This window comes from Diadema setosum, chromosome 19 (assembly GCF_964275005.1).
Source record: "Diadema setosum chromosome 19, eeDiaSeto1, whole genome shotgun sequence".
NCBI lineage: Eukaryota > Metazoa > Echinodermata > Echinoidea > Diadematoida > Diadematidae > Diadema > Diadema setosum.
The window spans coordinates 24,884,368-24,895,365 of record NC_092703.1 but is presented as its reverse complement, the minus strand read 5'-3'; the positions used below and the strand labels follow the sequence as shown (position 1 = coordinate 24,895,365).

The following is a 10,998-nucleotide window of genomic DNA, read 5'->3' as shown; positions in this document are numbered from 1 at the left end:
TTGACAACAAACGCTAACAATATGTTTGAACACATAAGTTGGACTAAACAATATGCTCACTAAACAATGTTTGAGCACTAAACCATATGCTCATTGCTCACTCAATAATATGCTGTAATGATCAACATTTTATCTTTGGCTCACTGCTGATAACACGGCCAGTTAGATTTAAAACATCATCTATGGACGGGCATTTCAAGCTCAGCACTAATGTAACCATTTTGCACTTCTCATCAATGTTATCAAAACTACCATTAAAGGTAGAGCTTAAACCAGTTGGAGCATTTGAATAAATGAATAATTGTTGACACCATAGTAAAACGTATTTGTCTCGGTTTTGGGTTGTGTAGTCACTTGCTGGGCGATCGTACCTCGTCCCAGCACGCAATTACGCCAACGGGATGGTGCTAGCTTTTATTCTTTATGAAGTATAGGGGCCCAGAGAAGTTTAATGCCACCTTCCACCCCAATTTTTTTTTTTTTTTTTGCCTTCCTTAATGGGGCAGTTTTCCTTTATATTTAAATACCTTAGCATCGTTGCTATAAGAAAGTATACAAATAGTATATTAAAGCCAACCATTGATTCCTAAACAAATAAGTTGAGGAGCACCAGTCTCTCTCTGGGCCACCATGCATTCACTTTGTCCATTATTAAAGCCAAAATATAGTTCTGTTTTGAAGGGGTGAATTTTTCTCCTCCTTTCTAAACTAAATGATCCACATTCCAAGTAAGTGTCCAGAACCAAAAAATAAAATTAAACACTTGTAGTGACTTTAAATAACAGGGTTTGAATAATCACTAAATGGCCCCTAGAAGGAGCTCTATATATAATCCTTTAGAAAGAATCTCGAGGTCCCCCCGAGATATTACATTTTATGAACCTTAAATAATCACATATTCACTGGACTATAAGAACTCATAAAACTCTATACACGAGAACCAATTAGGGATTTTTTTTTTTTTTTTTGAAGTCCCTAAACTATGCTTTGGCTTTAAGTTATTCTACGAATAAAATTGGGCTGAAAATTGCCACCGGTGGAACGGCGGTGATGGGGGCGAAAAACCAGCAAGTTGCAATGGCGTTTATAGCTAATGTTGTGTGTGTGTACTACGCTGGAAAAAATTCCCCCATGGCCCACTATACTGCGCTTGTGCGACCGAGTTTCCACTCCACCACTATGCCCCCAGTGGCAATGTCCCCAGGAAGGTTATCCTTGATCGGGTGTTTATGTAACAACGCCTTAAATATACAAACAGTGTATATAAAATTATGATATGATATGATGTAAATATATCATGCATGCTTCAAGGCTGTATTGCCATGTATTGTGGCATGACCGACTGTCCAGGCGGCCCTGGCCCCTCTATTTGTGTATCATTCTCATAAGCAACTGCGTACTGAACGAGGGGGGGGGGGGGCAGCGGTGTACCTTTGGTCTATCCCAGTCTGACTTATTATTGGAATAGTGCTTTCTTGATTGCCAGGGCAAGGTCCGCAATTAGGATGTCTGATCCCTGGTCCGACAGGTGGACGCCATCCCTGATAAACATTTGGTGATTGCTCCTGGCAATATTGTGCATGATGATTGAGGCGTTACCCATGCGCTTTGTCTGTCGTCTCGCGTAGTTGTTAAGCGATATGCGCACACCTTCCAATGCATCTTGGTTAGTATGACCTGTTGGTCGCTTCCCATGGTAGACCAGGCGAGGGATGATGGAAGACCACATGATAAGAGCTTGTGGCATCCTGGCTCTGAGTGTGCTGAGGGCTGTTCTGATTGCTGCCCTGCAGCTACATGCATCCATTTGGCCAATGTTGTTGGTTCCCAAGTGAAGCACCACTATTGATGGGGGAGCAGAATACCTCAGCCCGTTGTTCACCATCCTTTCCACATCCTCAAGTCTTGCGCCCCCTTGGCCATGCCACTGGATGGTGTATGGTGTGCCTAGCTGGAGCTGGCGTGTTGCTGCGGCCCTCTCCTTGGCTCTGCGCACGATGCTGTCACCCATTATCCAGATGTTAGGGTGCCCTGAAATGACAAAATAAGACAGCCAGCAGTATCTTGTGCTACACGTAACATAATTGTTGTGTAATAGAGGGCCTATCTGTATATAAGTGCATATCGCATCCCCAAATAATTATGCTACTGCTAAAGAGAGGATTATTATAATGATCTCATATTATGTGATTGACACCATCACTATTTAGCCTCTTATGGCTTATTACTGCTTTTTTCTTCTTTTATTTTCTCTTCTTTGTTTGTTGTTTTTCTTCTTTTTTTTTCCTTTGCTTTGTTTTTTTGTTTTTTGTTTTGTTTTTGTTTTTTTTTGTTTTGTTTTTGTTTTTTGTTTTTTTTTTTGTTCAACAGGATCCATTTTTCTTTTCTTTTCTTTCCTTCTCCTTTCTTTTGCTATTATTCTGGGCCTTGATCTCCTTAAAAGGAGTTGCTGCCAAATTTACCTTATGTACCTCCTGTACACATCAGTGCGCCATCTCCCCATGGCCATAATTTGTTCCCCTGGTACCCCTTCCATGGCTGCTGTGGTTGCAGCTTCTATTCGGAATGAATGGGTGCCATAATGGCTTGGGTTTGCACCTATGCATGTCAACACTTTTCGCAAAACTGCACTGAATTGGTACCTGGTGAGTGGGGAACCACTTGTGTGGCAGAACAGTGGCCCTTTCATGGGGGGCCTCAGCTGTAAAAAGGCTGTCATGTTCGACACTGGGCATATCTCCTTGTTTTCATTTTCTCCTATTCTCAATGTGGTTGCTTGCCCATATTGGTCTGTTTTGGAGTGTCTGATGCGTACTAACATGAATTGTCCTGGGGTTTGGGTTATCTGAATGTCATCTCTGATTAGTGCTTTGTCTGTAATCTCATGTTTCTGCTGGGCTGTGAACTCCCCCACGCGTAGGAACCCAAAGAAGGCTAGGAGGAATGCGGCCCTGAACATTATTGCTTCATACTGGGATTTGCACACCAGTCGTACTATGGGGATCATCCTTTTGAGTAGATCCTGTGTGATAGGCCTTCTATCATCTCCCTTCTTTTTGTCTCTCCTGCTCCCTTCCTGTAGTTTCTTTATTACAAAATGATCAGTGGGGTCTGCCCAGCCATGCATTTTATGCATGTATGACAGGGCTGCTACGTGAAGTGAAATGGTTGATGTCGCTTTGCCTCTAATAGAGAGGAAAGCTATGAAGGAGATGATTTGTGTTGTAGGTGCTGGCCATGACAGGTCCAAGTGGTGATCTTTACGGAATTCCTGGAATGCGTTAACCGCCCTTTGGTATGCCCGGTGTGACCCTTCTGCCAATGCCTGTCCAAGCAGTCTGTGGGCTTCTTGAGCTAAATCTGCCATATCCCTGCTGGAACTGGAGTAGGGTGTACCGCTGCCATTGGGGCCAGTTTCCTGAAGCGATCGACCTGGGATCGTGAGAGGGAGTCAGCAATGCCATTATCCTGGGTGGGGACATGGACTGCTTTGATTGAAATGTTTTTTGCTAGGCATGTTACTACCAACTTTCTCAGAAGTGCCATTATTTGTGGGCATGGGGATGTTTGCTTATTGACCGCGTGTTTAACCGCCATGTTGTCTGTGTGTAACAGTATCCTTCTATCTCTGAGTTCCTCTCCCCATACCATCATTGCAATCACAATGGGGATCATTTCTTTCCATGCTATGGATGTGGTCCTAATTATGTTCTGCGATGGCCATTTCCCATTGAACCATTTGCCATTGAGGTAACCACCGTAGCCTATCTCCCCGCTTGCATCTGTGTAGAGGTCTATGTCCTCATCTGTCACCCATTCTTCTTGTGGGATAACAGACACCCCATTGTAACCTTCTAAAAATTCTAACCAAACTCCCAGGTCCTCATTTGCCCCTTCTGAAAGGACCACTTGCTTATCTCCTTTGGTCTGTCCTTTAGTCATATCTATTAGCCTCCGGAGAAAGGCCCTGCCAGGGCGTACTGCCCTGCATATGAAGTTCAACATGCCAACTATGGACTGAATTTCCTTAACTGTAGCCAATTTGGCTGACCGAGTCTTGTTGATTTTGCGTTTAATTACCTGGATCTTCTCCAGGGGAACCCGTACTTGCATTTTCACCGAATCTAGTTCTAGGCCCAGGAACGTCAGACATGTGGTGGGCCCTTCTGATTTCCCTTTTGCTAATGGGACTCCCAAATCGGTACAAACATCCCGCAGGGCCTGAATCATTTTGTAGCAGGGCACTCTTCCCTTCTGGGTTGAGCCTACACACAAAAAGTCATCAACATAATGAATGATATTCTCACATTGGCTTTGCCTCCTTGCACAGTATTCAAGGAATGTGGAGAAGGTTTCAAAGTATGCTGGTGCACAGCGGACCCCCATTGGTAGACACTTGTCAACATAATATTTCCCTTCGAATTTGACACCTAGTAGTTCAAAGTCGTCTGGGTGTATGGGTAGCAGGCGGAATGCAGACTCTATGTCTTCCTTTGCCATTTCGGCTCCCACACCTGCTGAGGCTACCAGGTTGACTGCTGTATCAAACGTTGTATATGTTACTGCACAGGACTCGTCTGGAATAAAATCATTAATTGAGAAGCCTTCTGGATATGAGAGGTGATTAATCAGTCTAAATTTGCCAGGGTTTTTTTTTTTTGGGTACTAGACCAATTGGGCTGGATCTCAGGTTTTTTAGTGGTCTTGTACTAAATGGGCCCATATACCGTCCCAGTTTGACTTCATTTTCTATTTTCCTCAACGCTTCCTCTTTGTTGTTTTCTACCGATTTCAAGTTTGGCAGATCTACCGGCAGACGTGGACCTGTGTAGTTTAATCTGAATCCTTCACTAAAACCTGTGAGAATCATCCTTGCTGCTACTTTGTTTGGGTATTGGTTCAATAGTGGTTTCAGGTTGTCCAGTTTGATGGGTGTTGGTGCTAGTGATCTCAAGTTCTGCACACGTGCATTATAACCCTTTTTGCTACTCGATTGATGAATTGGGGGTGACTCTCCCGTGTGATGTGTACTGTTATTCCCTGTGTCACAATAGAGTACTCTACTGGGATGGTTTGAGGGTTCCTGCATTGGGTTGCTTGCCTGAGCACTGTGTTTTTTTGTGACCGTTTTTCCCACACTGCATACACTTGTGCATGTATCGACAGTACCTGCGGGTACATGTGCCGTTGTTGAAGTCATAGCAGTATTGTAATGTGCGGGGGGTGGAGGGTCGAAAATTCCTATTGGGCTTTGCGAGGGGCTGGTATCGCCTCCTCTCTGTACCCCTGGTCTCTCGTGTAGATTGTGGTGGGTAATTGAACCCCCTCGTCATCCTAGGTGACCCCCCACTAACCACATGGAGTAGCCATAGCTCACCATCCATTATTGCCCAAGCACCCCCCTTCCTGTGGAGGCGGTGTCGAAATTCTTTGTCATAGTCCCTCCAACCAAGGCCACGGTAGCGGGAGGCAGCAGAGCGGATCAGATGGCAGTACTTGAGCAGATCGTGTGTGCTTGTGGGGTGTGCCTCAATATATATGCTCATGTATACAAGGAATGCATTTGTCCATGCCTCGATGGAGAAAATCTTGTTTTTGGTAGGGGGGGGGGTGACCGGCTTTAATACCCAGGTCCCATCTACTTGTGCTACTGTGAGGTTGGCCCGCTCTTGTTCTGCCATGTCCTGCATAACCTGGGTTGCATGGTCTTGGTTGTCTATCAACAAATTCAAATCAATGAATTCCCCCTTCCATATCTTTTCTCGGATGTTGTGGGGGATGGATGTGCCCAACCTGTCCCCAGCTGGATGCAGGGGGGATTGGTGTTGGTGGTAGGTGTGACTGTGGATATGAGTACCCGTACTTGGCCTTTGAAGGTTTTGTGGCAGGCCCTGGGCCTGGGGCTCTGTGTGGTTGGGTTGTTCATTTTGTTGTTGATCAGGATTTGTGTCACCGGGTTGACTCCCGGCACATTGGCCAGGACTGGGTTGTGACCCTCTTTCCATATTTCCCAGGAGGAAATTCGCATTGGGTACTATGGAGGGGAAAGAGGAAGGGATTGTGGGGCTGGTAACAAATCTATTCGTCCCTTCCAACAATCTACCGTCTATTTCAGTGTGTTGCCTGTTTAGGTTGTTTGACTGATTGACTGGGGTTTGCTGTGAATCAAGCAGCATATGCATAGGAAACTCACCCGGTGTTCGTGGGTGCGGCGGTTGCTGGCCTGTCATTCCGACCGCCACGTCTGCCTGGGCCGCAGATGGCTCCCGTTGTGGTGCTGTCGTTTCAGCAGCCGCGCTTGTGCCGCCATTACGTCTACGTGTACGCGTACGAGGCGGGTTGACCTGTTGCTGATTGCCTGGCGCCTCTGCATCTGTGACAGTACTTTGAGCCCTTTTTCTGCTGGCCTTTGACGTCTGTTTGACTTTTTTGGGTGGTGGATCCTGTCCTTTGTCCCTTGTCTTCCTCTTTCCCATCTTTTGGTTGATAGACGATCTCACAAGTCGAGTTTTGGACCGTAAAACGTTCCGAGAACTTAACACGTTGTTGCCTGGGGCAAAGTGCATCGAACAATGGCGGTACGAAGGATAACGTGGCCCGGTTGCTATAGTAACTTTGCCGGGGGCCGAGCATATCATTAAAAGTTGCCAATTTGGCGTGTAAATGCCTTACAAATTGAATGAAACTGGAGGGATCCCCCTTGCTTCTCCCAAAATTTACTGATCAGCCTATTATGATCAGGTAATTTTGACGGTGTGTATGCATGTGCGTGTGTGCGTGCGCAATAATGGGACTACAATACATTACGGAATGTGATACTTTGTATTCAACAACGCAGTCATTGAGCAACATTGTAAGTTTTCCTTGCATGGATTATGGAATGACAGTGTGAAACGACAAATTATATACTGTCAGCAACATCAGGAGAATTGCATAACAATAAAATACGAGCGAGCGGAGCGAGAGAGCTTGAAAATCTTGACATTTTACAGTCCCCAAACTGCCGTTTGTAGCTATATTTTTCGCTTTGGAAACTAAGGGGGGGGGGGGCATCGGGCGCAACTGCTGGCAATTACTGGCGGCAACATTAGGAGAATGGCATAACCATTCAATGCGAGCGAGCGAAGCGAGCGAGCTTGAAAATTTTGACATTCTACAGTCCCAAAACTGGCGTTTGTAGCTATATCTTTCGCTTTGGAAATTAATGGGGGCGCATCGGGCGCAACTGCTGGCAATTACTGGCTGCAACACTAGGAGAATGGCATGATTCAATGCGAGCAAGCGAAGCGCCGAGCGAGCTTGAAAATTTTGACATTCTACAGTCCAAAAACTGCCCTTATAATAGCTATGTTTTTCGCTTTGGAAATTAAGGGGGAGGCGCACCGGGCTCAAGGACTGCTGGCAATTACTTGCTGCAACGTTAGGAAAATGACATAACGAATAAATCTGACAATTAATTTTGACATTTTACAGTCCCAAAACTGCCGTTTGTATAGCTATATGTATTTTTTTTTTTAGCTTTGGAAATTAAGGGGGGCGGCCGAGGCGCAACTGCTGGCAATAACTGGCAGCAACATTAGGAGAATGGCATAGCGATTGAATGCGAGCGAGCGGAGCGAGCGAGCTTGGAAATGTTGACATTTTACAGTCCAAAAACTGCCGTTTGTTGCTATGTTTTTTCGCGTTTATTCATTTATATACATATCTATCTTATTTTATCTATTTTTATTTATTTGTTTATTTATTTTTTTTATTTATTTTTTTTTTTGGGGGGGGGGCTTTTTGGGGGGCAAAAATGCGTTTTGCCCCCCCCCCCCCCCCTCTTCCGCTTACCGTTACTGAATGTTCTACCCAAATTTACAATGTATACTTGCATTTTCCCGCAAAGGATAGTCCATATTCATGTATAGACAGCTAAAAAACGCTAGAAAGACAATAGAAAACGTAACAACAGCTGCAGCTCACATCGTTGAACAGCTCGAGCATTAACGTACTTTCCGACAGACCGGATAGGCGTATTGCATGCATGAAGCGCGTACAGTTTGCATTTAAGAGTACAGTATATATCTACTGTTGTGTGAAGCAAATAATTTTCACACAACAATAGATATATAATGTACACTTAATGAATCCCACAAGGATTGGAACAATCATCGTCCAGCATTCCCACTGATTCCCACTGATCAGTTACTAGCCATCCCCTTTAACCTGTGTTCCCCTGCAGCAAACCAAAACGTGCCCGAAATCCATTTCAGAATAGCCTCAAAAGGCCAATGTTTTATATTTTGTGTCACGACATGGTAGGTTACATTGTCCATGTGAAAGTCCTACTGATAATCTCATCAGCCCTTTTACATCAAATTTATCTTTATGTGCAAGGCATCCATTAGAATGAGTTTACACTGCACAGGAAGCAAGAGGGTAGTAACCCCTCAGCCCTTCATTACGTCGGGGGCACGAGTGTAATAAAGCGTAACATAGAGGGAGAGGATGACTCAGAGGGCTTTTTACACTTGTGTTTCTTAACCCCGGACTTTCTCTGACCCAGGACTATCGTTAGTCCCGTACCAATTTTTTTCAGCTTTTTACACTCGCCAATTAGTCCCGTACTATCTCTTGTCCGGGGCTAAGGAGAAAAGTGACATTTTTACACTCGTATTTCTTAGCCCCGGACTTTCCAAACCACATGAATATTCATAATTACGCTGTGTACTGTACACGTACACGCACGCACCGGCAGCACTTGATTACCTCGTTTCTGATTGGTCAGTGAGGGTCGGACTTCGTCTCCGTCGCTTAGCCCAGGATTATTTTTTCGTTCTGTTTACACTCACTTGCTTGGCACCGCAATTGCGGTGCTAACCCCTGCTATTTTGCAGGGCCAGATAGTACCGTACTATCGGTGGGGCTAGCCCACTTTGGCAAAAACGAGTGTAAACAGAAAGTGGGCTAAGGATAGTCCCGTACCAACGGTGGGGCTAAGGCCCTTCCCCCCCCCCCCCCTAGCCCCACCGTTGGTCCGGGGCTAAGCAAAAATTTACAAGCGTAAAAAGCCCTCAAGTGGAGACCCTACCAGGAGCGAGGGTCATAAACCTGCCAAAATTTAATGTCCACCAGTGGGAGGACAGCCCAGAAGAGGCATAGGTTAAGAAATTGATAGTCACACCATGGTCACACCCAGCTGCAGTAGTCAGCTAACGTCAGAGGAATATCCTCCTTCTTTGGTAATCATGTTCAAAAACAATTCTTTGAAATTAAGGAAAAGTCACTCATAGGGGTGTGTCCAGTCTGACCAATTGGTAGAAAGTTTTCTGAACCATCTAACCCCCTCCTCCAATAAGATAACTTGTTTAATAAATTAATATACAGTGATTGGTCCTACATAGACAAGTTAAGAAGGAAATTTTGGAGAACAAAACCGGGATGCAAAACCCAAAATTCTTCAGACCAGAGCACAAAATTGTTTCTGAAATCACTACGCGCGTATCCAGTTCGTCGGGAGGGTTCGGTGAACATCAGTGTCGCCGACATACTGGTCTACCCTTTGGTAGATGGATTCGAAACAAGGAAAAAGAGGTTGTGGTGGCAAAAGGCCACATTCAGTGTACGTTTGAGAGTCTGAGCACTAGAGAAATCTCTCATCACCCCGAAGGAGGTTGCGGCAGGGGCCAGGGAGAAAGTAGGCCTAACTTGCACAGAAAGGGGAGAAACGCCAACGAAAGTTGTAAGTTGACCAATCTTTCTCATTGTAATTTTCATGTAACTATTTAATCCTTCATAAGGAGAAGGAGAGTCATATAATATTGTTATGTCATTATTGCCTCGCAGTATTTTGTTACATGCATCAGTTAGGAGTGAGGAAATGTTTAATAGTTTAGCCAGTACTACTACAAGCCATTTCAGAATACTGAGCTAAAAGACCATAAAGATTTATTGCACCAGTGGCCTAGGGCCATAACTGGGAACACAGTTTCCATGACAGTTAATCCATGCTGGCTGACCCAGCGTTGACAGATTTGTTGATGTAAACATACAAGCCGAAACCTGATTTTAAACTCATGAAATGTAGGTGTTTCATTCATGAAGGAACAATTTCATTGAGCAATTGTATAATAGTGTTTTGTTAAGATTACTGAACTTATGAGTGTATGTCACTCATTGTAATTGACAGGGCGGTTAATGTCGGAGCAAGAATTCGAGTTTAAAGGGATCGTACAGTTTTGGCTGAGACCTAATTTCAGGTTTCTAACATTTTTTGGTGAGATAATGAGAAACCTCCTATGAAATATGAAAGAGCATGTAATTCTATGAGGAATTCAATGTTTATTTGATGAAAATTGGTTTTAAAATGGCCGAGATATCCAAAAAAGAGCGATTCTAATAAAGTGTGGGACCCACACTTTATTACGATCGCTTTGTTTTACTTTGTTTTTGGATGTTTCAGTCATTCCAAACCCGATTTTCATCAATAAACTTTGAATTCCTCTTAAAATGGCATGCCCTGTACTATATCATAAGTGTTTTCTTGGTATCTCACAAAAAGTTAAAAGCCCAATTCTCATCTCCACCAATACTGTACTATCCCTTTAAGGTGGGAGCAAGGAGTTTTAGGTTGGAGCATGGAGGTAGAAACCTACCTCCATGGTTAAACCTACCTCCATGGTTGGAGTAAGCTCCAACTGTATTGGACTGCAGAGTCTACTAGAGAGGGATCGAGGGGACTCCGTTTAGAGGGGACTCAAGTTTGATGAAACTACTGTAGGACCCATGGGCGAGGACAGATGATCTCATCCCGAGAACCAGAACCAACTGGCTTTAGCGATAACATTAACTGAAAGTATCACGTAATTGGCAACAGTTCTGTCAATGATTGTTAATCACTATTTTTATTCCAATGTTGTAAATACGTTTCAAAATTCAGTACAATAAACCACGCAATTATTGAACTGAAGAAGCATTTGTTTCGCCTACTTTGTAGACTCTCAGAAGAGAAAGCCT

At 44.3% G+C, this 10,998-nt stretch overlaps 3 protein-coding genes across 3 annotated transcripts; all 3 read right to left on the bottom strand.

Annotated features, from left to right (window-relative positions):
- Positions 1-476: 476 nt before the first annotated feature.
- Positions 477-2,279, bottom strand: LOC140242932 (uncharacterized). The gene has a single exon (XM_072322678.1). The coding sequence runs from the start codon at positions 2,009-2,011 to the stop codon at positions 1,457-1,459; it is 555 nt and encodes a 184-aa protein (XP_072178779.1). The 5' UTR covers positions 2,012-2,279; the 3' UTR covers positions 477-1,456.
- Positions 2,280-2,349: 70 nt separating this feature from the next.
- On the bottom strand, positions 2,350-4,500 carry LOC140242364 (integrase/recombinase xerD homolog). The gene is made up of 2 exons (XM_072322100.1): positions 4,308-4,500; positions 2,350-3,432 (listed from the first exon to the last, which is right to left on the bottom strand). Exons 1-2 carry the CDS (start codon positions 4,498-4,500, stop codon positions 2,459-2,461), a joined length of 1,167 nt encoding a protein of 388 aa, XP_072178201.1. The 3' UTR covers positions 2,350-2,458.
- A 560-nt stretch (positions 4,501-5,060) lies between these two features.
- LOC140242931 (uncharacterized) lies at positions 5,061-6,561 on the bottom strand. The gene has a single exon (XM_072322677.1). The coding sequence runs from the start codon at positions 6,474-6,476 to the stop codon at positions 5,061-5,063; it is 1,416 nt and encodes a 471-aa protein (XP_072178778.1). The 5' UTR covers positions 6,477-6,561.
- Between the last annotated feature and the right edge of the window lie 4,437 nt (positions 6,562-10,998).